This window comes from Talpa occidentalis, unplaced genomic scaffold, assembly GCF_014898055.3.
Source record: "Talpa occidentalis isolate TD23 unplaced genomic scaffold, MPIMG_talOcc4v2.1 talOcc4.2, whole genome shotgun sequence".
Classification (NCBI taxonomy): domain Eukaryota; kingdom Metazoa; phylum Chordata; class Mammalia; order Eulipotyphla; family Talpidae; genus Talpa; species Talpa occidentalis.
In genome coordinates this window covers 14673798-14697299 of record NW_023602073.1, presented here as the reverse complement: position 1 = coordinate 14697299, position 23502 = coordinate 14673798, and the positions used below count along the sequence as shown (strand labels likewise).

At 38.9% G+C, this 23502-nt stretch overlaps 1 protein-coding gene and 1 non-coding gene across 9 annotated transcripts in view; both read right to left on the bottom strand.

The window, feature by feature from the left end:
- CARMIL1 (capping protein regulator and myosin 1 linker 1) overlaps window positions 1-23502 on the bottom strand; it is a 327354-nt gene that overhangs the window by 91277 nt on the left and 212575 nt on the right. For all 8 annotated transcript variants that reach the window (XM_037521032.2, XM_054698351.1, XM_054698353.1 and 5 more), the window contains exons 18-23: window positions 14279-14360; window positions 13464-13563; window positions 13309-13363; window positions 8684-8856; window positions 6530-6598; window positions 3054-3147 (exon numbers count right to left, since the gene is read on the bottom strand). In XM_037521032.2, the coding sequence (XP_037376929.2) occupies window positions 3054-3147; window positions 6530-6598; window positions 8684-8856; window positions 13309-13363; window positions 13464-13563; window positions 14279-14360 (573 nt within the window). The remainder of the gene's footprint in view (window positions 1-3053; window positions 3148-6529; window positions 6599-8683; window positions 8857-13308; window positions 13364-13463; window positions 13564-14278; window positions 14361-23502) is intronic.
- Window positions 3677-3835, bottom strand: LOC119253652 (U1 spliceosomal RNA). Its single transcript, XR_005127181.1, has one exon. It is a non-coding gene; the product is annotated as a U1 spliceosomal RNA (small nuclear RNA).

Sequence of the window (23502 nt, the reverse complement as noted above, 5' to 3'; positions counted from 1 at the left end):
AAGAGGATTCACCAGAGACAGAGCGGGAACAGAACAGGCAGACTGACGAAATACACTGCCGAGGGGAGCAGCGGGTGACACAGGAGAGGTCTGCTCACCATGAAGGTTGCTCCGAGGCCAGCGGGGATCGAACTGGCACTGCAGAGGCTGAGAACAGCTTCACAGTGCTGCGCTCAACCACCTGCGCCATGAGGGAGGCCCTCCTCCCTTATTTCAATCATGGAGAAAGAGTGACCTAATTGTCTTCCCCTAGGTCACTTAAGACTTTTATAGAGTAGTTTCCTTGAGACTAGGTCTTTGTTATAGAGGACAGTATACTATGGTTTATTTCAAAATGGTTACTTTTTCTCTTTCCTCTGCATGAAAAAGGAGGAAATTTTTCTCTAATCTTTACTGTGATAGTCTGGTGTAAAACTCATCAAAGGGTAGGGGCCTCCCTAAGACTGCGTCTCTGATAGGTTTTAGCTCTTATACATGTCGACACCAATTCTCCAGCAATTTATCAATTACTGTTTAAATGTTCCTATGAATTACTGGCTCCACTAGCCTCTACTTTGATCATGGCTTTTGCTCACTATGATTCTCTGTAGTCTCATCTGTCCAATTTCCAGGGTGACAGTTTGCCTTGCAATCTCAATTCTCTGACAAATCTAAGTTACCGGTTTTCCGTTTGTTCAGTTTTTATCTTTTTTAAAGGATTTTGTTTTTTTTTTTTGTATGAGAAGTGGGGTATAGGCCAAAGATGCTGGGGAATGAGAGGACTCACCAGAGACAAAGTGGAGAGAAGAACAGGTGGATCTACTGAAATACACTGCTAAAGGGAGCAGTGGGGGAGAGAGGAGAGGTCTACTGTGCCATGTGGGTTAGTTTCCTGGCTGGGGATTGAACCCAGGTGGCTGTGGCGGTGACAGAGCTGACTCTTAACCCCTATGCTACCAGGGAGATCCCCTCAGTTTTTTTCTGGCTGTGAAGATGGAAGTGAGACTTTCAAGTTCTTTACACATCAAAATCAAAACCAGGAACCTGGTTACTCTAGAGTATCTCTTTTGATAAGCTAACTAGCAGCCTTTAGGAAAGTATAATGATGTCAAATATACATATGCTGCTTTACAGTCTACCAATTATTTTTCACATATACTATCTCATCTGGTCTCATGGATTCCTTCAGGAAAATTGCTAAGTCTCCTTGCAGTTAAGGTTTCTTACTTACAGGAAGTTTTCTTATCTGCAAGAGGAGCTATAATAAAACCTTTCTCATGGATTCACCATATAAATGACATGTCTTTGACTATATAAAGCACTTAAAATAGTGTCAGGCAAGAACTACATGCTATATTAAATGTAAGATACTGTCTAGTTTTACTTTCCCTATTTATAGATGAAGAAAGCAAAGTTTAGAAAAATTACACAAATTATTGAAGTACAAAGCTGAGAACAGTTTGATTTATGAGATCTTTGGAATCCAAATGTTGGATGTTTTCTTTTGCCACACCATAGCTTTCCCTCCCTGCACCCCCAACCTTTGTCCCTTTTATTTAAAAATGTCTAAGGAGTATTCAAGTATGCATGCCAGGTACTGCGCTAGCTGCTAAGAATTTAAAAAAATGAAAAATACACAGGCCCCACTTTCAGGGAGCTCATAGTCCACTAGGTGAAAAAGTTACAAGGCAGGTAACATACAACAATGTCCCAAGGCTAATGACAAGGAATTCTGAGACGACCACACACTAGGGAAGAAAAAGGGCTCTGTGAAGTCTTCCTGGATGAGCTGGCACTTGATTTCAATCTTGACAGACATACACTGTCCTGGGGAAAGCATTAGTATCATCTAGATTAGGGCAGTGATTTTCACATTTGACAGCTACCAGGATTGCTCACAGAAAAAGCAGATTGCTGAGTCCCATCCCAACTTCTGAGACCCAAGAATTTGCATATCTAACAAGTACCCTGTGGTAGAGAAAAACAAAGAATAATGGCTGATAAGAAATGAAACTGGAAGGAGTTAGAAGGCAGATTAAGGACATAATTCCTTGCTAAAAGAGACCAGGATTTATCCTAAAAGTTACTGGAAAGGGATAAATAAAAAGTTTTGGTTGGTTCGAATTCACTATGAAATAGGATGACTGTATTTGACTGCAACATGGAAAAGAGACAAGAGGAAGCAAACGAGGCCATATCATGGCAAGCAATGATGATGCTTGGATGAAGATGCATCACGGCTACAGAAGGGGAGAAAGCTGAAGAGACTGATGCTAAACATGTTATGTTAAAAATAAACATAGTAGCTGATTATCTAGAGAAGATGTAAGAAAGGAATACTGGGATACGGGATGGAGAGGGGGAGCAGCAGAGAGAACAAGGGGGGAGGAAAAATTTCAAAGATTCTTCAAATAACAGCAGGGTAAAGGTGGAACAGGCTCCTTTGAATGGGAAACAGCTGAGTTTGAGCATATCTGACAATGGAGAGGAAGGTAAGCATAACCATTAAAAGAGAAATAGGCAGGTATGGGAAAGCAAGGAAGTCACTCACAGGGCAAGTTTCCAACAGAGATCAGAGGTGATGTGGTCAAAGTCACCAATGGTTGCCTGGACTTTGAAGGTGGAAGTAGTCATTGATTTTTGGGTTTGCCAGGAAGGAGACATGGGAATGGGTGTGAATTTAGATTCATTTATAGACAAAGATGGTGGCGATTTCTTGATGAGGAAAAGAGGGAAGCCTGCATCTGTTCAGGTTGAAGGGCATCCAGGTTGTACAAACTGACCTCCAGTTCCACATATTATCCCAAGGAAGAACCGGAAGTTATCTGTGCTTAAGTTCGGATATGTTGGTGTTGTAAGAATGCTATTTTCTTCACTCAAATTGCATGACCAGTTTTAGTCTTCCTTATTTTATTCCTCCTTCAGCCATGCATCATGCTAGTCACGATCATAAAAATTCAAGCTAAAGTGAAAAAAGCTTTGTACAATATAATGTACTATTCATATGGTCAGAATTGTTATTAACACAATTCAAATGTGAATTTATTATAATCAGGCTATTGGTGTTTCAATACCTTTTGCAGAGCCTCTTCTGTCTTTTCAGGGTTTGTTTTCAGGGCTTGAGAAGCATCATACATAGGAATTGGCATGAATCTCAAAGTGTAGTTCCTAGGAAAAGGAGACAATAACAGATTTACCTAAAAATAATTTCCTACTGCCTTAATTCAGCTTGCATCTTTTTAAAATTCAAAAAGATAGTTGCCAGAGTATCTTAGAAAATTCCAGACTATCAAACCACCTTAGGCTTCAAGACTGCAAACCTGTTTTCTTTAGAGTCTGTGTGTGTAGCTCCACCCATGACCTCATCCATCCATTTGGTCCTACAAAGTCGACATAGCTTTAAGGAATATGACTAAGTGGTTTTCTTTTCAGCTTCCAATTTCATGAAGGATAGAATTGGGACTGCAAAGGTAGACTAAGAGAAAGCTGGTAAAAAACTCCAGCATCATCATGCTACCTGATTTTAATCACCAGTAGATCTGAATATACCCAGGTCACCATGTTCATGATGAGTAAAAGTCAGCTCTGAACTCGAAAATCAAAACTCAAAACACATATTTGTTTTCAAAGCAAGGACTCTGGCATCCACAGAAAGAGCCTATTCAGGCTCTGAGTTTTCATTTACTGACTTAGAGCCCGGATGTAGTCCCTCTGCATTCTCTACCACAAATTAAGCAGTCAAGTTTCCCACATTTGAGGAAACTGCAGGGGTCAGCACAAGCAGAGTGTAACATTTAAGCCTCACCCTGGGAAAAGCACCTTCCAGTTCAAGGCATCCATCCTGCCAGGTAAGTAATCTGGGTTCCTTTAAACAAACAAGTCCAAGATGAGGGATTATTTTCAGAAAAGCTGCTGGGACGGGCTCCTTGTCTGGCTAACCACCTTAACCTTTGTGGGTCCTTGCAGCTTTTATTCACAATCAGCCCCCGGGGCTCTAGACCCCAGATGAAGCAACTGTGAAGAACTGTGTATTACCTCACCATTGCTGACCAGCTGATGAGATGCAGATCAGTAGTTCCTTTGTGGCAAAGCACACAGAACTCTGAAACTATGTTCCTCCCTCCTTTGAACCTGACCTTGCTACAAAATTGCTAGGTGCCCACTTGACTCCAAATACCTGCTCCCCTACCCCAAATTTTAGCATGAACATCCTTTCTCTATCCCACCCAAATGCATCTATCCATTTCTATAAGACGACCCTCAGGAACAATGACTTTTGGGGTCATGTGCTGGGAATTGAGCCACTGGAACCTCATAGTCAGAAGTCTTTATGTCGACAAATGCAGCACTTGCAATGTCAAGCTTACGGATACTTAAGTGAATCTACTGGAAGAGCAACCTAATACTAAGTCATAAAACAAAGTACAAATAATGAAGAAATGATAAGGAAAATTAAAAAGTCATCTTAATAATAACCTGGATGGGTATTCCCTAATGGAGAAAATCTCCTTTCTCCAACCTAACATAAGGGTGGCTTAATGTAAAATAACCAGCAGTGAAAGACTATATTTCTATAGCTATATTTCTATAGCAGTGAAAGACTGTATTTCTATAGCTTCCATTCTTACCTTAGCTTTGATGGGTTTTGTTTGGTTTAAGAGGAGTCAGTCAACAGAAACAAAGAAACAACATGTCTTTTGGGACAATTTTGAAGGTTTGCTTTAGTCTTCTTTGCCCTCAACCAATTTTTTTCAAACGTCTATTTATTTAATCATACAAGAACGGGGGTAGAGGCCAGAGGAGTAGGAGGTGAGAGGATTTACCAGAGAGAGTGGAGAACAGAATAGGTAGATCAACTGAAACACACTGCTGAGGGGAGCAGCAGGCAAGACAGGAGAGGTCTGCTGCACTATGTGGGTTGCTCCCTGGCTGGGGATCAAACTCATGCCGCAGTGGCTGCGGTTTGCTTCATAGGTTATGTCTTAACCTCTGCGCCACCAGGGAGGCCCTGCCCTTAACCAATTTTGATGAAGCTGCAGACCAGCTACATCTGTTTAAAACAAATGTGGTGTTGAACCACCGGCATCTGGATGGAGCATAGTGGATGTAACAGGTTGTCCTTCGGGGGCACCCTACTATAGCCTGGACGTGGGGAGGATGGGGTGTGCATGTTCTCAGCTCTTTTTTTTAAAAAAAAATTATTTATTTATGCATACAAGATCTGGGCAACAGGCCATATGTGCAGGATGGTGAGAGAATTCACCAGCATCAGAGCGGGGAGCAGAACAGGCTGGTTGACTGAAATACACTGCTGAGGGGAGTAGTGGGCGAGACAGGAGAGGTCTGCTGCACCATGTGGGTATCTCCCCGGCTAACCAGGGATCGAACAAATGCTACAGAGGCTGCAGATAGCTTCACAGTGCTTTGCTAAAACCCTTACACCCAGGGAGGCCCATGTTTTCAGCTTCTCACACAGACCAGGCAGACCTCTCCTGCCTCACCCACAGCTACCCTCAAGAGTGTCTTCAGTCTGTCTGCCTATTCTGTTCCCCACTTTGTCTTAAAAAAAAAAGAACAGGGATATAAAACAATGGTCTTCATAAAAAAAAGTTTTAAAAATAAAATTTTAAAAAAAGGTCAGTAAGAACCAGATCTCTTGTATTTTTTTCCAGCCAACATGGTAGTATTATTTTCTTCTTTAGTTTACTGGGAGAGTAAACTCAATAATAACTGCAGATATCAGTCACTAAGATAATTAAGAAGGCCTTTTACATCAATGAGGCAAGTTAATCCTGGTTTGCCATTATCAACTTCACTTTCCTTTTCTGGGCCTCAGCTTTCTTCAACCTTGGTTTCAAAGTTGTCATAGTGGGCCAAAAATGCACTGAGTCATGACCCAGTGGAAACATATTGTGAAACCATAGGCAGCAAAGCTTGGCAACCCTGGAGTGTCCCCACAACCCCATGATCTCATTTTCAGGTACACCTTGGAGCTAGTGCAGGTTCGGTTCTAGTCCACTGCCACAAAATCAGCAACACAATAAAGGAAGTCACAGAGATTTTTTTGGTTCCCCAGTGCCTATAAAAGTTTTGTTTACATTATACTGTGCTTAATTATTAAGTGTACAATAGCATCAGGTCTAAAATAAAATGTGCATGACTTAATTAAAAAGTATTTTATTGCTAAAATGGGATAACTATCATCTGAGCTGCTGGAAAAATGTTGCCTGTGGACTTTTCAACACAAGATGGCCACCGTCATCAATCTGAAAAAGGCACAATAAATTGCAGCACAATAAAATGAGGTCAGCCTATAATCCTCAAGAAGGTGTTGTATCTTTGGCATTACAGGCTACTCTGCCTATATTTTACAAAAGAATACATTCACACCAGAAGAAAGTCAAAGTCTTCCCAGGCCTTGTGGCCGGTGAGCAGCAGATAAGCTTGGCCCTAGATTTCCTGATTCCCAATCTCTTGCTATTTCTGTTCCCCCGCAGGTAGCTCAGGGTCTTTTGTAATTTTCCAGAAAGAACTGCTAATTAAAACTTACTTTTCCAGAGCAACAGCTATGTCCTGGAAGCCTTGTGCAGTAATGTTGTTCTTGTCCCATATAACAGTCCTGTGTGAAAACCAGATCACATCAGTGAGCAGACTCTTAGGATTATAGGGAATGACTGAAGACACATCTCTAATAGCAGCCCCATCTATCTTTACTACAATGGCATGATGTGAGCAAGAAATAACTTTCATCTTTGTTTCAAACAAAGAAAGGATCAGTATTTCCCCCAATATTATATTCTTTTTTTTCAAAAAGATTTCTTTATTTATACAAGAGTGGGGGTACAAGCCAGAGGCATGGGAGGGTGAGAGAATTCACCAGAGACAGAGCAGGGAGCAGAACAGGCAGACGACCGAAAACACTGCTGAGGGGAGCAGTGGGCAAGACAGGAGAGGTCTGCCACACCATGTGGGTATCTCCCTGGCTGGCCAGAAATCAAACCTGTGCTGCAGAGGCTGAGGATAGCTTCACAGCACTGAGCTCAACACAATGCGCCACCAGGGAGGCCCCAGTATTATATTCTTAACACATCTACTGCTCAAATAGTACTGTTCTCTCGTACTACACAAGCAATGGCATACCCAATAACTTGCCATTAAGTCAGCTAATGTTTTCCTAGTCAGGGAATTCTAAAACCTGATTTCTGTGATATTCTCCTAATTGTGGTCTAATCTTCCTGTCTGAAGCTTACGTTTACAAAAGATGCTTAGCAGCCCCGTGTCCAACAGAAAGAACTGCTGGTACTAAGAGTTTTTTCATTCTCAGCGACTAGAGGGTGTCCTGTTACGGGTTTTTATGTTTTCACAAAAATCTGACGTGGTGCAACCAGCAATCCGAGGCACTTTGCTCTTCCTACTGTCAAAACCTCAGTTATTCTAAATAGGAGGTTGTTTGCTTTTTATTCACAAAATCTATTTTAGAAGGGAAGTATTTTTTATCTTCACAATGTGAATACTTCAGAGGTATCTTAGGATTTGTCAATTCACCTGACACTTGAAAAGTTTTTATTTGTCTGGAGGATCCCAGTCTCGCAACTTTGCTTGCTTTCCCTTCTGAATCTTAATGGCCTCTACAAACACAGTAACCTTCAAAGAAATCACTGTAGTTTTTGGCATTTGCTTCAATTTTGACAGAAGGCTCATACTCTGTCTTCGGCTGGAGAGCAAGGGAAACGTCAAGAAAAGTCCTTGAGAAGTAATGTGGATTAACTCTTTATTCACCAGATTGCTGGACTAGGCAGCAACCTGCATGATGGGTGAGGGCCTGGTGACCACATAGCTAAGCTAATCCCTAAGGAGAGAGGGGCTCATATAGCTAGTCCATATGGAAGGCCAGGATTGGGATGTACGATAAATAAAAACCAGTGACACCAGCATGAACTTGCCTTTGAACCAGTGATAAACTGGTCTCTAGATCCCTTTACATAATTACAAGGAGTAGGAAGGGTAAGTAAGACAATGGGTTTATAACCAAATACAGCCAAGTCCCTCATGTTATCTCTGCAGTCTTCCTGGCTCTGCTCCTTTGGCACTGACTACAAACTCCTCTCTGCTTCTCAAAGCCTTTTCCCCATATATAGATCAGTTGTCAACATTGACATGAAGGAGGAAATCACAACAGTTCTCAGTCAGGCTTTACCTCACAATGGAGATCTTTAAGAGAACAGTTTGAAGGAATCACTAGGACCAAATGTGGGAACATTCTCCCCAGTATTTTATAACAGAAGACCTGTAATGCTGGTTTCTTCTTCCCAGCTGGCCTCACGGGAAACTCAGGCCCCACTCAGGCAAAGTGGCTCCCCAGTGCTTGTGGGTTAGTCTTTTTTTTAAAAAAGATTTATTTATTTATACAAGCACTGGGTACAGTCAGAAGCGCGGGAGGGTGAGAGAATTCACCGGAGCCAGAACAGGGAGCAGAACAGGCAGACTGACAAAGTACACTGCTGAGGGAAGCAGTGGGCGTGGCAGGAGAGGTCTGTGTGCCATTTGGGACCCTCGCCGGCGGCCAGGGATGGAACCTGCACTGCAGAGGCGATGGGCAGCTTCGCAGCCCAGCGCTCAACCGCTGCGCCACCAGGGGAGGCCCTTGTGGGTTAGTCCTTTGCAGGCTGTCCTCAGAACAAGGGCCAAATGCCTGACTGTATACCTGAGCTTGGTGTTGATCTGCAGCGCTTTGGCGAGCATCTTTGCTCCCATGTCCCCCATTCCGTTCCCACTGATGTCCACTTTGGTCAGGGAGGTGTTGCTTCCCAGGGCATTGATTATGATGGTGACTTCAGTCTTGAGCTTTGAATCGGCCAGGGACAAGGACTGCAGAGGCTGTGGGGGGACAATAAGCAGCACCACATAGTCTCATCAAGGCAGCTGCCACTCCAGTGACCATCCCATAGAGGAGCGCAGAGGAGAGGTACCCACCACAGAGAGCACTGGATTTTTTGAAACTTCTTGCTAAAAAGCACTGATAATTGGACTTCAAGGTTCTGGCATAAAATAAATGGGCCTTTGGCATCGAACATGGAGAAACTGTTTTAATACTGAATACCAGCCCCCTGTCTTCTAAAGGAAGTCTTAGGAAGATACCTAGGGTGGTGGATGCCAGCTCTTCTAAAGTGAAGAGTAGGATGAAATAAATTATGATACCACATGAATGCATTAGCCTCAGTATGGCTACACTATCCATTTGACCCACTTTATTGTTATGCCAGGTGAAATGACATCTTAGAATAGTAATAGAGGACAAATGCAAAATAAAAATCCAGTCGGTCAAGATTAGTCATAGCTAACACCAATCAAACACTTAGTATGCTGATCCACTGCTTAAGCTTTTTAACATGTATTTATTTATTTAATCCTCCCAGAACCCCAATACTGGGTAACCCAAATTATTGTTAGTATTGTATCTCCAATCTTCAAATGTAAAGATTTAAAAGCCTCCACCAGGGCCACGCAGTAGCTGAACTGGAACAGGAATGTCTGGTTCCAGATTTTGTACTCTTAATCCCGCACAAACTTAGCCCTATTAGCTTATCCTAGATCTTTTTGATTGCCACTCTTAGCTTTATTTCATAAGTACCAATAAGAAGACACACCTACAACTTAAAAAAAAAAAAGAGAGAGAGAGAGAGAGAGAGATGTCAAATATGTGTGACCTTTTATTATCATAGGATCCAAACTAACCTGTTTAGCCCAGAGACTGATAGTCACTCAGCCTGAAGGTAGTTTTGCTTGACCTATATAGTATCTGACAAAAACAAACGAACAAAAAACCGGGCTCCCTACTTACTTACACCCAGATCACTATACTTGTTAATGTTGGCTTCCTAGCCGTGTGAGTATTTGAACTTGCAAGTCTTGATTTAAACCATAACTGAATTAACCAGTGGTGAACATTTCAGGACTTGGACAAGTATGGCTTGAAAAATCAGAATTCAGGCCATCCTTGAGATGCTCTATATTGGTCCATCCAAGCTAAAAATTCTATACACTTATTCTTTAAGCATTTTGAACATTTCAGGAAGATAGATATGGAAGAAGCTTCCAGGGTCATCTATGACCAGGCTCTGCTGTGGCCACTGGAAGTAGGGCTCTCAAAATGTGCCTGAATGGTCGGTGTGACTCATGCTCAAAGCCTAACGTATCTATACCCATTCAAGCCCTCAACCCTCACATCCAAAGAACAACTGTTCAGGCACATCTGCTGAACACCTGTAGGAAGCAGGATAAGGGTGTTGTTGATTTTATTTTTATTCAGTAAATCCTCTTTATTTCAACTATGCACACAATTTGCTACTTGAGAACATTGTGGGTGGGGCTTATCCATCCCTGGCTGTGGAAAGCTTATCATCATTGAACCTGTTTTTGTCAGGTTAGTCGAGTATTTGTTTCCCATTTTATGTAAACAGAGCATGTTAATCTCCACAAGTATGGCATTGATGATTTCAAGCTTCCAGTATCCCCATTATGTTTTTGGTTATAGTAATACCAACCGACTATACTTACAGTCCTCAGTGTCCAAATTTAACCATGTTTTCCAAACTTTCTACATCAAGGTAAAATCAAAGGGTAAAATTATGTTAATTAGAATCAAAATTTTAAGTTAAATGACTTGGTAAGTGCAAAAGCAATTAAAACCTCAGCCAAGGAGCCTGCAGATGTTTGACTCAGGAAGCTTTACTGAGGTTGCTTCAATTTTCTTAAGATCCTACACTCAAGTAAATGGAAAAAAAAAAAAAAAAACAACTAAAAATGCTTCAGACACAGGGTAACTTAACACTTTAAACAAAAACAAATGCAATGTTGCTTTAATAAAAAGCTGTAATCACATCTCTCACCATTTCAATAATCTCTATTCAGCTACTACAAAAATGATATATTACAGCTTCTTCCTAATATTGGAAAACTGCCAAGTCTCCAAGCTAGCAAGCACCAATTCTAGCACTATATTCCAACTTTAATACACCCCAGTTAACACTTAAAAATAATAGGCAGAATCATTAATGCGAACAGAACAGTCTGAATTGCATGCATATTTATAAGGTCATCCCTTCTTGATTTATTACAGTTCCAAGTAACATTACTATATGAAATCTTACTCTTTGCTTCCACAGCTGAACATGTTGAAGATGAGAATTCCTGCCTTGCTACAGGAACTCTCAGGAGAAACACATTGTATTCTAATGGTTACAACACAGGTTTGGATGGGAGACTTCAAAGCAGGATTCCTTTTCTACTGGCACCTCAAGGTACCACCCACAACATGGGTAGAGCAACCTGACAACTTCTATCTATTACTGAACACGCCCCTGGAGCCCACAGGCACACAGGTTTTCCAACTGAACATAATGTGCAATGCTGGGAGCACTGTTCCATCTTGTCAAAGAGCAAACTCTACAAACATAAGGGCAATGTGTAAAAAGTAGAGAGATTGCTTTCTATATGCAAAAAACCTTTAAAAAAGTAAAATTAAAAAAAGGAGCTCAATTATGCCAAGTGATTGGTAGAATGTTTATAGTCACAAGTCATTTTAATTGCTTTGCACATTAACGACTCAGAAGTAGGAAAAGAACAGAAGGTGATCACTTTCTGAAAAAGTCAGTGACTTTTGTGAACATAAAAGGCTTTGCATTGTATAGTATGACACTGGAACACTACTGTAATAAGACAGAATTTATAGCAACATAGCAAATGTTAGCCTCTGCAAGTATGTTTTTAAGTGTGTTTTAAATATCAAGATATCCTGAAGTGACAGAGTTTCAAAATTTTAGAAAGTTTGAAGACTCTCGTGTAGTTACCAAAACATGAAATTAAGAAATACATGTTTCACAAAATGCAAATTTTCCTAAAATGTGTTCTGTGAAACAAATATTTGGGGATGACTATTAAATGATTCTGCAATATTAACTCCCCCAGTCTTTTAAAACTGGGCCAATACTGGGAAATTAGAAACTCAAATGAATCAGGGTGGTGTAAAGTCAAATTTAGTAAGTAAAAACAACAGCATAAATTCTGGAACATGTAAATTACATTCTAATTATGCCCCTAATTTTAATAAGCTAATACAAAAGCAAGAAAATATGGGGTTTACTAGCAAATGAAGACAAAGAGAAGTGCTTGGATTCATTAAACAATAATGAGTTTCACTTATAACCCACAGGTTGGAAATTCTATCCACACAACAAAGCAGAATAGAATCAGAGCCCCCCAAGAGATGTGGACAAGAAGCAGCCAGGCACAATTCCAATCCCCATCTCTCATGGCCCCTAAGTCTTCTCAGCAAAGTTAGCTTTCAGTTATAATAGAATTTGCCACTACTCCAAAGGAAAAACGATACTTTTTAAAAATGGGACATATATCACATAATTAATATATAAATCACTCTTATTGCTAGTTTATTTCTAGGGTTGCCCGCTAACGTTATGACTTAGAAAAGGTGCTGTCACAAAATATGAATAATGTGATTCTTCATAGGATTGACTGCAAATTGATAGGGAGTTTGGAAAAAATTTGAATCTTCAAATGAGACTAGAAAATGATTGTATTAATTTAGAAACCATAAATACTGAGTTTGGTAGAACTAAGACAGGAAAGGGACAAACTCTTAAAGTGCATTAGTGAGACAAAAGGAGGGATATCCCAAGTCTAAGTTAAAGGTATTAAAGGTGGAGGGCTTCCTACCAGCCTATAAAATATCTTCTTTTAGTTTTCTCATGCATTATAAAGTGCAATTATTAGGACTATTTGAACAAAATCTTGGTCTGAAACAACTAAAGGAGATAAAAATATGAGAAAGATTACTACAGTTCAAGAAGCAATTTAAGATAGGGGACAACTTTCTTAGTCTCTTATAATTCTACATAATTACTAGATGAAATTCAAATTGATGATGTGATGTTTCTCAGCGTGATATAAGGTCGCAGAGTCAAGAGGATCCGAAAAAATCATTCTTTGCCGATTAGTGTATTAGCTGAAGGTAGGAGATAGTAAGAGATTTATTAACAGATGGGCTTAGGAGTTGATTTATACCTCTTTTCATCATTTGTTACACCTTCCTTTAATTAGTCGAGTTTATCAGAAGAGTGAGAAAATTTTAAATACATTCTGTAATTGTTCAGAATAGCTATTTTGAAAAACAACAGTAACAGAAAATCTTTTTTCTGTTTTACGCATTTTACGCATACATAAAATTATCTTAAAGTATATCAGCATTAACTAGAAATTAGTAGCAAGAATGGCCCCAAACAAAAGATTTTAGACAAAAGTTTTAATACTCACTGATTCTTCATCTTGAATCATCTGTACTAAGTTGTCCAACACAGGTGTCAGATTTCTAAAGAGATTTTAAAGATGCAGACAGTAGAATCAAATAAAAAGCTTTCAGGAGGCTAGTTATTTTCATCAGTCATATAAAAAAAATTCAAAACTCTTACTTGGATTTCATGTTATTAAAATTTTTGCCTAACGCCAGGTGTTGTATTGATTTGTTTTTACTGAGCCACACTATTAAGGTAGATAGGTCAGACTCTAAACCTGGAAAGAATCAGAGTAAATGGAGAATCAAAACACATGTGAATAAATGAATTCTCAGCTGAATCACAATTAAGCAAAAGGGACAAACAGGTATGACTATCATCCTAAGGGCCTCGGGATTCTATTCTTTTCTTGTCAAAGGCCTTTTTTTGACCTCTCTACATGTCCTATTATTTCACAGGGACAAACTCATTCTCTACAAAGACTTACATAAACCTCTTAAACAATCAGCAGCTAAGCAAAGTCAGCAGGGACTGCGAATGGATAATGTAGAAACTTTCATCTCTCCCCATCACTTTGTGAGAGAAGATTCCACAAACTACATAAGTGCAGCTAACTGCAGTAGTCTGTGCACATTTAACAGGTACACATGCACATACTATTATAATAAATAAGAGCTCAATTTCATTATCACCATGAATGCAAAGGTTCCACTCAGATCTTTATTAATGTACTGAAAATATAAAAATTTAAGTTGATTTCTTTTACTGCATAAACCTTGCAATTTTAGCCATGGAATCAATTTAGAAAGACTTTTGTGGGGATTTATCCCATAAAGAAACTCTATTGTTAAATGAAAAGGTCCCAAGTCGTCAGAAAGTGAAATAACATTTTTATTATGTGTTATCTAGATTGGGAGAGATGATTATTTTTCCTTTACTAACTTGCTTCGAATATTATTTCTCTTCCTCTTCTTTGTAGGTGTCTGACTTACCATTGTCGGAGATATCTAGGCTGGTGATGTTGTGGATTTCTGCAATGCAGCCTTCTAATACTTGAGCACCTCCCGATCTTAGCTAGAGAAATACAAATCAAGCACAAGGTCAAGTTTCTACCTACCTGGGGTATAACCAAAGAATTAAAAATAAGAAAGAAGTTTTAAACCTAGCACCAAAGAAAAAAGTGAAAATGTATCCACTCCAATAAAGTCATCATTGATGAAAAAGAGCCAATCATGAGTCATTGCTCTTGTTTCCCATACCACATACCAACAAAGATCATTAGGACAAGAATCAGAAACTAAAGATAGAGACCACCGAGGGGGCCCACTGGCTAGACAGTGTCTTTCACCCAAAAGATTTTTCTTCATTGGTGACTTTTGAAAATCTAATGAAACCTTTTATAAATGAGAAAGTTACTATTTATTTGATCACTTTATTTGATTACATTTATTATAGATTTCAAGGTAGAACTCTGCACCCAAGCAGCAACAAAATAACCACAGACAATAAAGACTGACTTTACATGTCAAACACTTCAGAAAATACTTCAACAATCCTCCAGACATGGTCCCATTATTATAAAGCAGATAGTGAATAATTGAAGGTGGTTACAAAATGATGTGTATAAGCTTACTGAGTCAAAAAAGAAAGTTCCAGATTAATTTAAAACATTATTATAAAGGGCAGGTGGTTAATTCTTGTCTTATTACCTACCTTATTCCAAAGAGAAAAGCATTGAAAACCCAATACTTTTCATCTTTCCATGAAACCAAAAGCAGCTTTCACAGAGGCATGAACATTTTGTTTTGTTTTCTAATCAGCAACAATTTAAATTCCTACTGTGTGTGTAAAGCATCATGCAGGATGAAGAATTTCCCAGGCTCTCGCCCCTTTGCACAGTAAACTTACTATCTGCCTAATAAAGGAAAAAAGCAACTATCATTTATTGGGAACCTATTACACACCAAGAAACATAGTAGTTCATTTTGGAAAATTAATATTTATATAAACTTCTGTAATAAATTTATAATACACCATTTATAATACTTTCTACCTATTCAAGTTTTGAGGTAAAAAACTAAAGAGTCTTTACTTCACTATTCTAGTTGCCGTATTTATATGGTACCTGAACCAAAACTTACCAATTTCTCTAGTAGTTTGCATGTTAAGCGGAGTTTTGCACAGATCTTTGGATTGCTCTTTATTCAGTATTTCAGTTTATGTGCTCAGATTCAGCCTTTCATACTTTTTAAGGTGACACTAGATGACTCTGAGGTGTCTACAAACACATGTGAACTCTGAACAGGAGTGTGCCATAGAGGGAGATCCCCTGGAAGCTGTCTGCATACTTCAGGGAAATCAGGACCCATAGGCTCCACAAGAGAAGAGCATGTAACCCACTGGGTAAGGCTATTGGCAAAGGGTGAGCAGGTCCATTTCACTATACTTCTTTGTTCTCTGAGGAGCTCTCAGCCCTTCAGAGCCCATCTGACCATGCCATCTCAAAACTATACCCAGTTCTTACCACTAATCTGTGATAAATTAAACGCAAAAATTGACTATAAATATTTTAGAAGACTTAGTAATAATAATTTCAGGTCTACTGCATCTGTAGGATAGGAATCCCCAGGATTTTAGAACATTCCTTCCAAGATGAGTCTCTTTGGCATATGCAATATTTCAAGTTAGGAACAATCGAGGCCTATCAGGATCAAGAGCAACTATTACCATTACACTAACTACTTAGGAGAATGAAATTGGGGCTATTATTCAGATTTAAGGTTATATCCAGAAATGATCTGTCAGGAAAATAACCTTTCTGTATGGCAGGAAAATATGTACTTACAGAGCATCTGGTTTTTGTCATGAGTCACCTTCTCTTTGTCATCTGAGTTCCCCCCCACCCCCACCCTCCTTAATGGCACAGCTCCTATCTCATTCCTTAGCTCAGGATATATACCCTTGTCTCCTTGATTGAAAACAATATCCTCATAATCTATGTAGATTTCCAGTATGCTCATAATTACATTCATCTTTTTCTCCCGTTAATCTGTCTGATGCTGCTTTGATTACTCGACCAGCCCAAGAAAAAACTACAGGAGAAGGGGGGATGTTTCCCGCCCATCTCTTGCATCTATTAATAAAAACTGAAGGAGTATATGTTTTTACTTCTTTTAAATCTTTCTAGTAATTCATTTTCATTATATTTTCCCAAAAATATTATTTCATGACAGATAGGAATTAAAAAAAAAAAAAAGGTTCTTTACCACAAAGTGGTTTGGAAGAATGACCCAGGCCAGAGGTTAATACTTGAAAAAGTGAATATTTACGTAGATGACATCAAAGGTTAAAGCAAGAAATAATTTAGGCAGACACTTGAAACAAATTTGATTCTCAGCACATGAAGACAATGTGCTTTTGAGTAAATATAAACACGTTTCTACTCATTATTTGCTCTAGTAATTTCTGTTCAGAAGTAAAATTTCTACAAGAAAATTTCTCCTTTCTATTGTAATACTGTAAAACTATTCCATTTACAGATATGGAAACACGCTTCATATTGCTATTTTATAAATATTCCTACTGATTATATTTATAGCAATACCCACAAAACTAATCCTTTCCAATAGTTAAAAAAATCAAATATATCAATATATCCTAATTTATTGATTCATATAGTACTTACACAGTGGCCAAGCTATGGAAAGCCAAAGGAGAAAAACAGAAACTGTTATCAGCAGTAGGTAGAATGAGAATAGAGACACCGAAGTCTATCAAAACACAAAAGTCTATCAATATACAATGTTACAACAGCCAGAAAAAAACTTTTCTAACTACAATTTGCTCCCAAAACAAAAATAAACAATTTAAATAAGAAAATAAAAGATCTTCAGTTACCAAGGACATTCAACTGAATTCACCAGTTATAAGATGCCTAAAATCCCCCAAAAGCTAAAGATTCCCCCAAACAGTAAAAGCTTTTCCATTACTGTAAATGAAAATCCTTTTAAATGAATTTGCATAATTAGAGACTGTGTCTGCATGTGTGCATGTAAAACTGGTTTTTAAATTGCCCTCATTTGGATCCCACACACTAGCATTATTTAAAAGAAAGCAAGATCAAAGATGAGTAAATGTGACTGAATCGCTGAATACTTTTCAAAATGTTAAAAATAAAGTCACGTTTCTTTCAAGAAAGAAGTGTCCCCTCACTCAAGGAGGGGGAACATTCACATGTTGCTTATCACCCTAAATGAGTAGTTCTATCTAATACTCAGACATCCATGATGAGAACAGAAGTCAGAAAACTAAAATCTGGACAGAACCTTTCAATAATGGATTTTTCTTCCTCAAGATCACTTACCACTTAAAAAGATAGAGCAAATACTAAAGACTTAATGGAAAGAAATACACTAAATTATTACTTTTCTTCTATGAAGTTTCCCATTTTTAATCAAAACAATTTTATCCTGGGAAATTTTCTCACATGAAACTGTGAATAGTATATGTTGCTCCAAGGACCCCCCAAATAAATAAATAAATAATAAAAAAAGGTTGGATAACATCCATTTCAATGCCCATTCTGATAGGGTTTGATGCCTAAAGATAATTTAGAATCAAAAACAGATATACAGGGCCTCCCTGGTGGCACAAGGGGTTGAGACACAACCTATGAAGCTATCCGCAGACACTGCAGCACAAGTTCGATACCCTGCAAGGGAGCTACCCACACGGTGCAGCAGACCTCTCCTGTCTCACCTGCTGCTTCCCTCAGCAGTGTATTTCAGTCAATTCTGCCTGTTCTGTCCCTGGTGAATCCTCTCACCCCCTCCACCTCTGGTTTGTACACCAGTTCTATGCATAAATAAATAAATCTTTTTTAAAAAAACATAAACATATGTATGACTATATGTGTGGATGTCTTTTTCTCTCTTTAACACTGCTGAGGGGAACAGCGGGCGAGTCAGGAGAGGTCCCCTGTGCCATGGGGGCACCTCCCTGGCCGGCTGGTGATCAAACTCATGTTGCAGAGGCTGTGACAGCTCAACCTCCTATGCCACCAGGAGGCCCTGGATGTCTTTTTCTATACGTATGTATATAGACTATTAAGGCATATATATATTCACATATATCTATATTTATACGCACACACACAAACACACACACAGTCATTTTCCAAGGTGCAAACAGTTGCATGTATTTTATCATTTCATTTATCCATCAGAGGTGAAATTCCATACCTGGCCTGGTAGGGTAAATGATAGGTAAGGTATAGAGCTAAACATTCACAGCAAAGCCACACTCCCCCCTCAAAGCTGGTTGAATGATTATCACATTGACTGGATTTCCTTCATTTCACCTCCTGCAAAGTCCCATTCATTGCAAATTTTTCCTGTCTGTGCTCTTTTTTCTGTTCATCATCAAAGCACCTTACAAAGAAGCCTGGAACAATGGGCAGGAACAAGGTCCCTCAAAGAACTCTGCAAGGGATCCTCAGCTATGTTTAGCCTTTGCCTCTTCTCTGGGTACCAGAGATTTCTCTTTCTCACTTGGAAGGAGAATAAACTTGAAGAATTTAGTTCCAACATTTATCAATCCCTCTCTTGAATGATGAAGTAGTAAGATTTTTAAACACAAGCCAGAATACATAAATTCTTTTTCTCCTTCAGGTAGATGGGCACATGGGGAGAATACATACACCACCATAGAAAACCATTTTTGAAATGCCTCTTTTGGAACTGACCCTAAGGGCAATGCCTCACACACATTTCTTTGAACATCTGCATGAATGTTGTCCTTACCCTTCAGGAGAGAATTAGGATCAGCCAGAGGCCAATCGCAGGCACCTCTAGCCAAAGAGGGTTATACTGTTTTATGTTGAAAATTAAGTGTGACTATAAATTGATGAGACAAATACTTCTTGAAAGATTTAAAATAGCTTTGAAGGTAAACCCCCAAAAATGCTATGGTAAAGAGAGACTATTTCATAAATCTGAGGCATCCAAAACTGGTGAAGAAGAGGGAGAGAGGAAACAAGGGGGAGGGGTATAAGTAGGAGGGAAAAGAGCAAAACTATGATTGAGGCTACCTGAAGGGGAGTATGGTGGGGTGCAGCAAAGGGGATGTGGGGTCTGATGGAGGATTACTGGGGTTTTGGTGGTGGGTGTGGTAAAATAATATACATTTGTAGAGGTATAAATTAATACCCCAAAGACATGTAACGTGCTGTAAATCAACCTTACCTAAATAAATATAACCTGAAAAAAGGTCTCCAAATAAAAGTGTTCAGAAAGCCAATATTGACCTATGTTACAATTTCTGACATTCAAAAGTAGGCTCCTCTTTAGTCATCCTCTTCCTCCCAGATAAACATGCACACATGCCAGGCTGAGCAATGAATGTGCCAAATATTCTCCCTAAAGATGATGATAATCAGGCTCCCCGGTGGCGCAGTGGGTTGAGCGCTGCACTGTGAAGCTGTTGGCAGCCTCTGCAGCGCCGGTTCGATTCCTGGCCAGCCAGGGAGATTCCCACATGACGTGACAGACCTCTCCTGTGTTGCCTGCTGCTCTCCTCAGCGGTGTACTTCGGTCCTTCTGACTGTTCTGCTCCCTGCTGTATCTGTCTCTCACCCTCCCACACCTCTGGCCTGTACCCCAGTGCTTGTACAAATAAATAAATCTTAAAAAAAAATGCTGATAATCCCCATCCCACAGGTGAGAACAAAGGCTGAAAGAAGGGAAGTCACTCAGCAAGTCAAGTGGCTGAGCCAGATTTCAAAGGAGGTCCTTTGGATTCCAAAGAGCACTCCCTTTGCCTCCCTAGAGTGGGTCATTTTTCTATAGAAATTACTTTTTTGGTACTAAAAAACCAAGGAAAAGAAAGTTAAGTATTAACATAATTAATGGGGAACATAATAAGGAATAGTGTGGGATATCTAAAGAAATACAGAAGGTTCATCTCTGCGTATAGAATCAATCCATCTATCTATCTATCTATCTATCTATCTATCTATCTATCTATCTATCTATCTATCTGCCTACCTACCTACCTACTTACCTACCTACCTATTATCTATCTGTCTAAGGTTATTTTCAGTACTTGTTAGCTGAGCCCTCAGAATACATCCCAGTATTCTTTACTAAGTTTCCAAATAACAATGATGTTTATGTTGTAGCAAAGCAACTCTGTAGTATATAAATATCTGTATGGTACTTTTTAAAAATAGCATGAAGCTTAAATCTCCTCTCTCATTCAAATTTGTGTGAAATGCCTCTTTTAGGGGAATACAGAAATAGCAGGAAATACTATAACTCGCCAGGAAAGGTAAGGATAAACAGTAAAGGAACTAGCATATGGTAAAAACAAAAATAATCCGATTAAGCAAAGTTATTCTAAGTTTCTCATCTAGACACTTTTAATTCCAACTTTAAGGTTACTTTTCTCCCTTCCCTATAAGTTCAAACGCCAACTTGAGAAGGTGTTCATTTGCTTTCTATAACACCTATACAAACCTGATTATGAAATTGGTTATTGCCTAATAGCTATTTTATAGTAAAATAAATGATCTATTGACAAGCATGAAAACAGACTTCAAGGTATATCACATTTGCTTTTTGCTTGGATGGCTTAGGTAGACAATTGTATTACAGAAATCTGTAGGGGATGATGAACTTGTATAGAGCTGGGTTTTATACGTAGATACTTGGTACTACTCAGGTTTGGCAGATCCTCATCTTGAGTAAATCATCCCTGTGGAAATGACTCCCCCAGATGAGTATGGTGACATGGAGAAATTTCATTCCCTGCCACACTAATGGGCTATTTATTTGATCATCCGAGAAGGTTAAGTGACAAATTCTTCATGGTTTTGATTGGAAAGCTAAAGATAGAGAGGGCTGTGTCTACTGTAGCTAAATAGATAATGAACAGGAAAAAAAAAAATACATATAAGAACAATTTTAAACTCCCAAGTTAGTGAAAGCTCTTCTCTGAGAATATTATATAGGCTCTGAAATACAAAAATAATTAAAGATTAGTTGTTATTATTCAAAGTGCCCTGTATTCTACATATCCCCAAATAGTTTTTAGGAGAGAGTTTTTTGAACCATGGAGATGAGTAAAGTGGGACCTAGTTGATTTTGGACATCTAACCCTAAGAAAAAAAGAAAAAAATGTTTTAATTTAGAAAAACAATATTGTGTTTCACTAATTTTCATGAGCAGCAATAGAACATGTGACTCTATAAATGTGGTCATCCATTCTGTGATTCAAGCCATAAGATGGTGAGAGAACATGGAAATAAGAAAAAGATCACCATTCCAGCACAATCATTTTAATTAGGTAATCCATAAATGAACGGACAAAGTGAAGCTGGAATTATTTGAATAGTAATGACCAATCCTACCATCAGTGATCAATCATTTATTTGATTTGGAGTCCTAGTTTAACAGTAAAGATGAGAAAGGAAAAAGTACTAGCCTCTGGGTTAAGCCATATGAAAATGCCAACGGCCTGCCGTTTTTCACCTACAAAAATGTTGATTTTTATATAGTTCACTTAATACAACTGCCCTTGAAGGTTATTCCCAGGAGGATTGCAAAGAAGTTTAAAGAATGCTATATGATTGGGCCTCCCTGGTGGCGCAGCAGTTGCATGCTGGGCTGCGAAGCTGCCCGTCAGCCTCTGCAGCGCCAGTTTGAACCCAGGCCACGGGCGAGGGTCCCACATGGCGCAAAGACCTCTCTCCTGCTGCGCCCGCTGCTCCCCTCAGCAGTGTACTTCATCAGTCTGCCTGTTCTGCTCCCCGCTCTGGCTCTGGTGAATTCTCTCACCCTCCTGTGCTTCTGACTATACCCAGTGCTTGTGTAAATAAATAAATAAATCTTTAAAGAAAAAAAAGAATGCTATATGACAATGTAACATAGTGTCCTTTGGGTATACAGTCCCTTTCAACTTATTTGTGAAGAAAATGTCTAATGATACTTAATATTAACAACAGTCAAGAGAGCGTACTTTCATTTTGACTCTACAATTAGAGCTTGATTATTTCAGCTTCTTTAGAACTTAGTTTCTTCATCTATAAGTATGGAAGTACATGATCACGTATGTCCATTCTCGTTTTGATCAAAGACATAAATGAAATTGGTAGCAGTCATGAAATTTAATCACAATTGTAAAACCACATATGGGTCATTGCTAATTCAGTAGTTTGGTCTAATGGAGCAAACACGTTTATGCCAACATTTTTTTTTTTTTTGATAGAATAAGTAGAATCCTGATTCCTGTTCTTCATCTCCACCCCCCCAACCAGAAAAGAAAGCTTTTACTATTGTATGCACTCCCCCTTAATAAAGTGCTGGTAAAAAAAAAAAAATCATATTATCAGAGGTGGCTTATATTTTTGTGGACTCTCTTTATAAACAAAAGACCACTTATTTATATGAAAATTTCATAATGTAGGGTTAGGTTTTTAGGGTTTTTTTGTGGGGGGAGTTTTTCTAAATAAAAGACTAACAATGTTTTGTTTCAGTGCCTGTAAAGCTAGGGAGATCCCAACCACATTAATCTCATTTTCCCCCTTCCCTTTAATCCTCCCCCAAAGTCCTTCAATAATATGGTTTGATTTTCAATCCTCATCCCCCGCCCCAAAAAAGACTAGTAAATCACACATAGCTGGTGCTGATCCCAACTCAAAATCAATTTTACAATTCCTGTACTAACAATTTATATGGCATGGTTTCAGATGGGCCAATGTCTAGACTTTTCAGAGACAGAAAGTGTTAATCTAATATTTAGTGTTGGCCTAGTGCTCAGCATCTTGTTAGGAGCTCAGGGAAATACAAAATGAAGTAAGACACAGACACTGCCCTGGAGAAAGTTCACAACCTATCTGGGAAAGCATACAAGGGGCAATTTAATAACTGTGCAAGGCAAATGCATGTCACAATCATTAAGTACTAAACCAAGAGAAAAGAACAAGGTCATAGAGGACTGAAGGAGTTGGAAGAAATTTGACTTAGAAAGACAGATGGATAGCCAGTAACAAGAGCAAACAAGTTTTGTAGGGAGCAGACCCTGTAAGAAGCACTTTTTTTAAAAAAGATTTATTTGTTTATACACACAAGAGCTGGAGTGCAGGCCATAGATACAATGGGTGAGAAGATTCAACAGAGACAGAGTGGGGAGCAGAACAGGCAGATGTACTGAAATACAC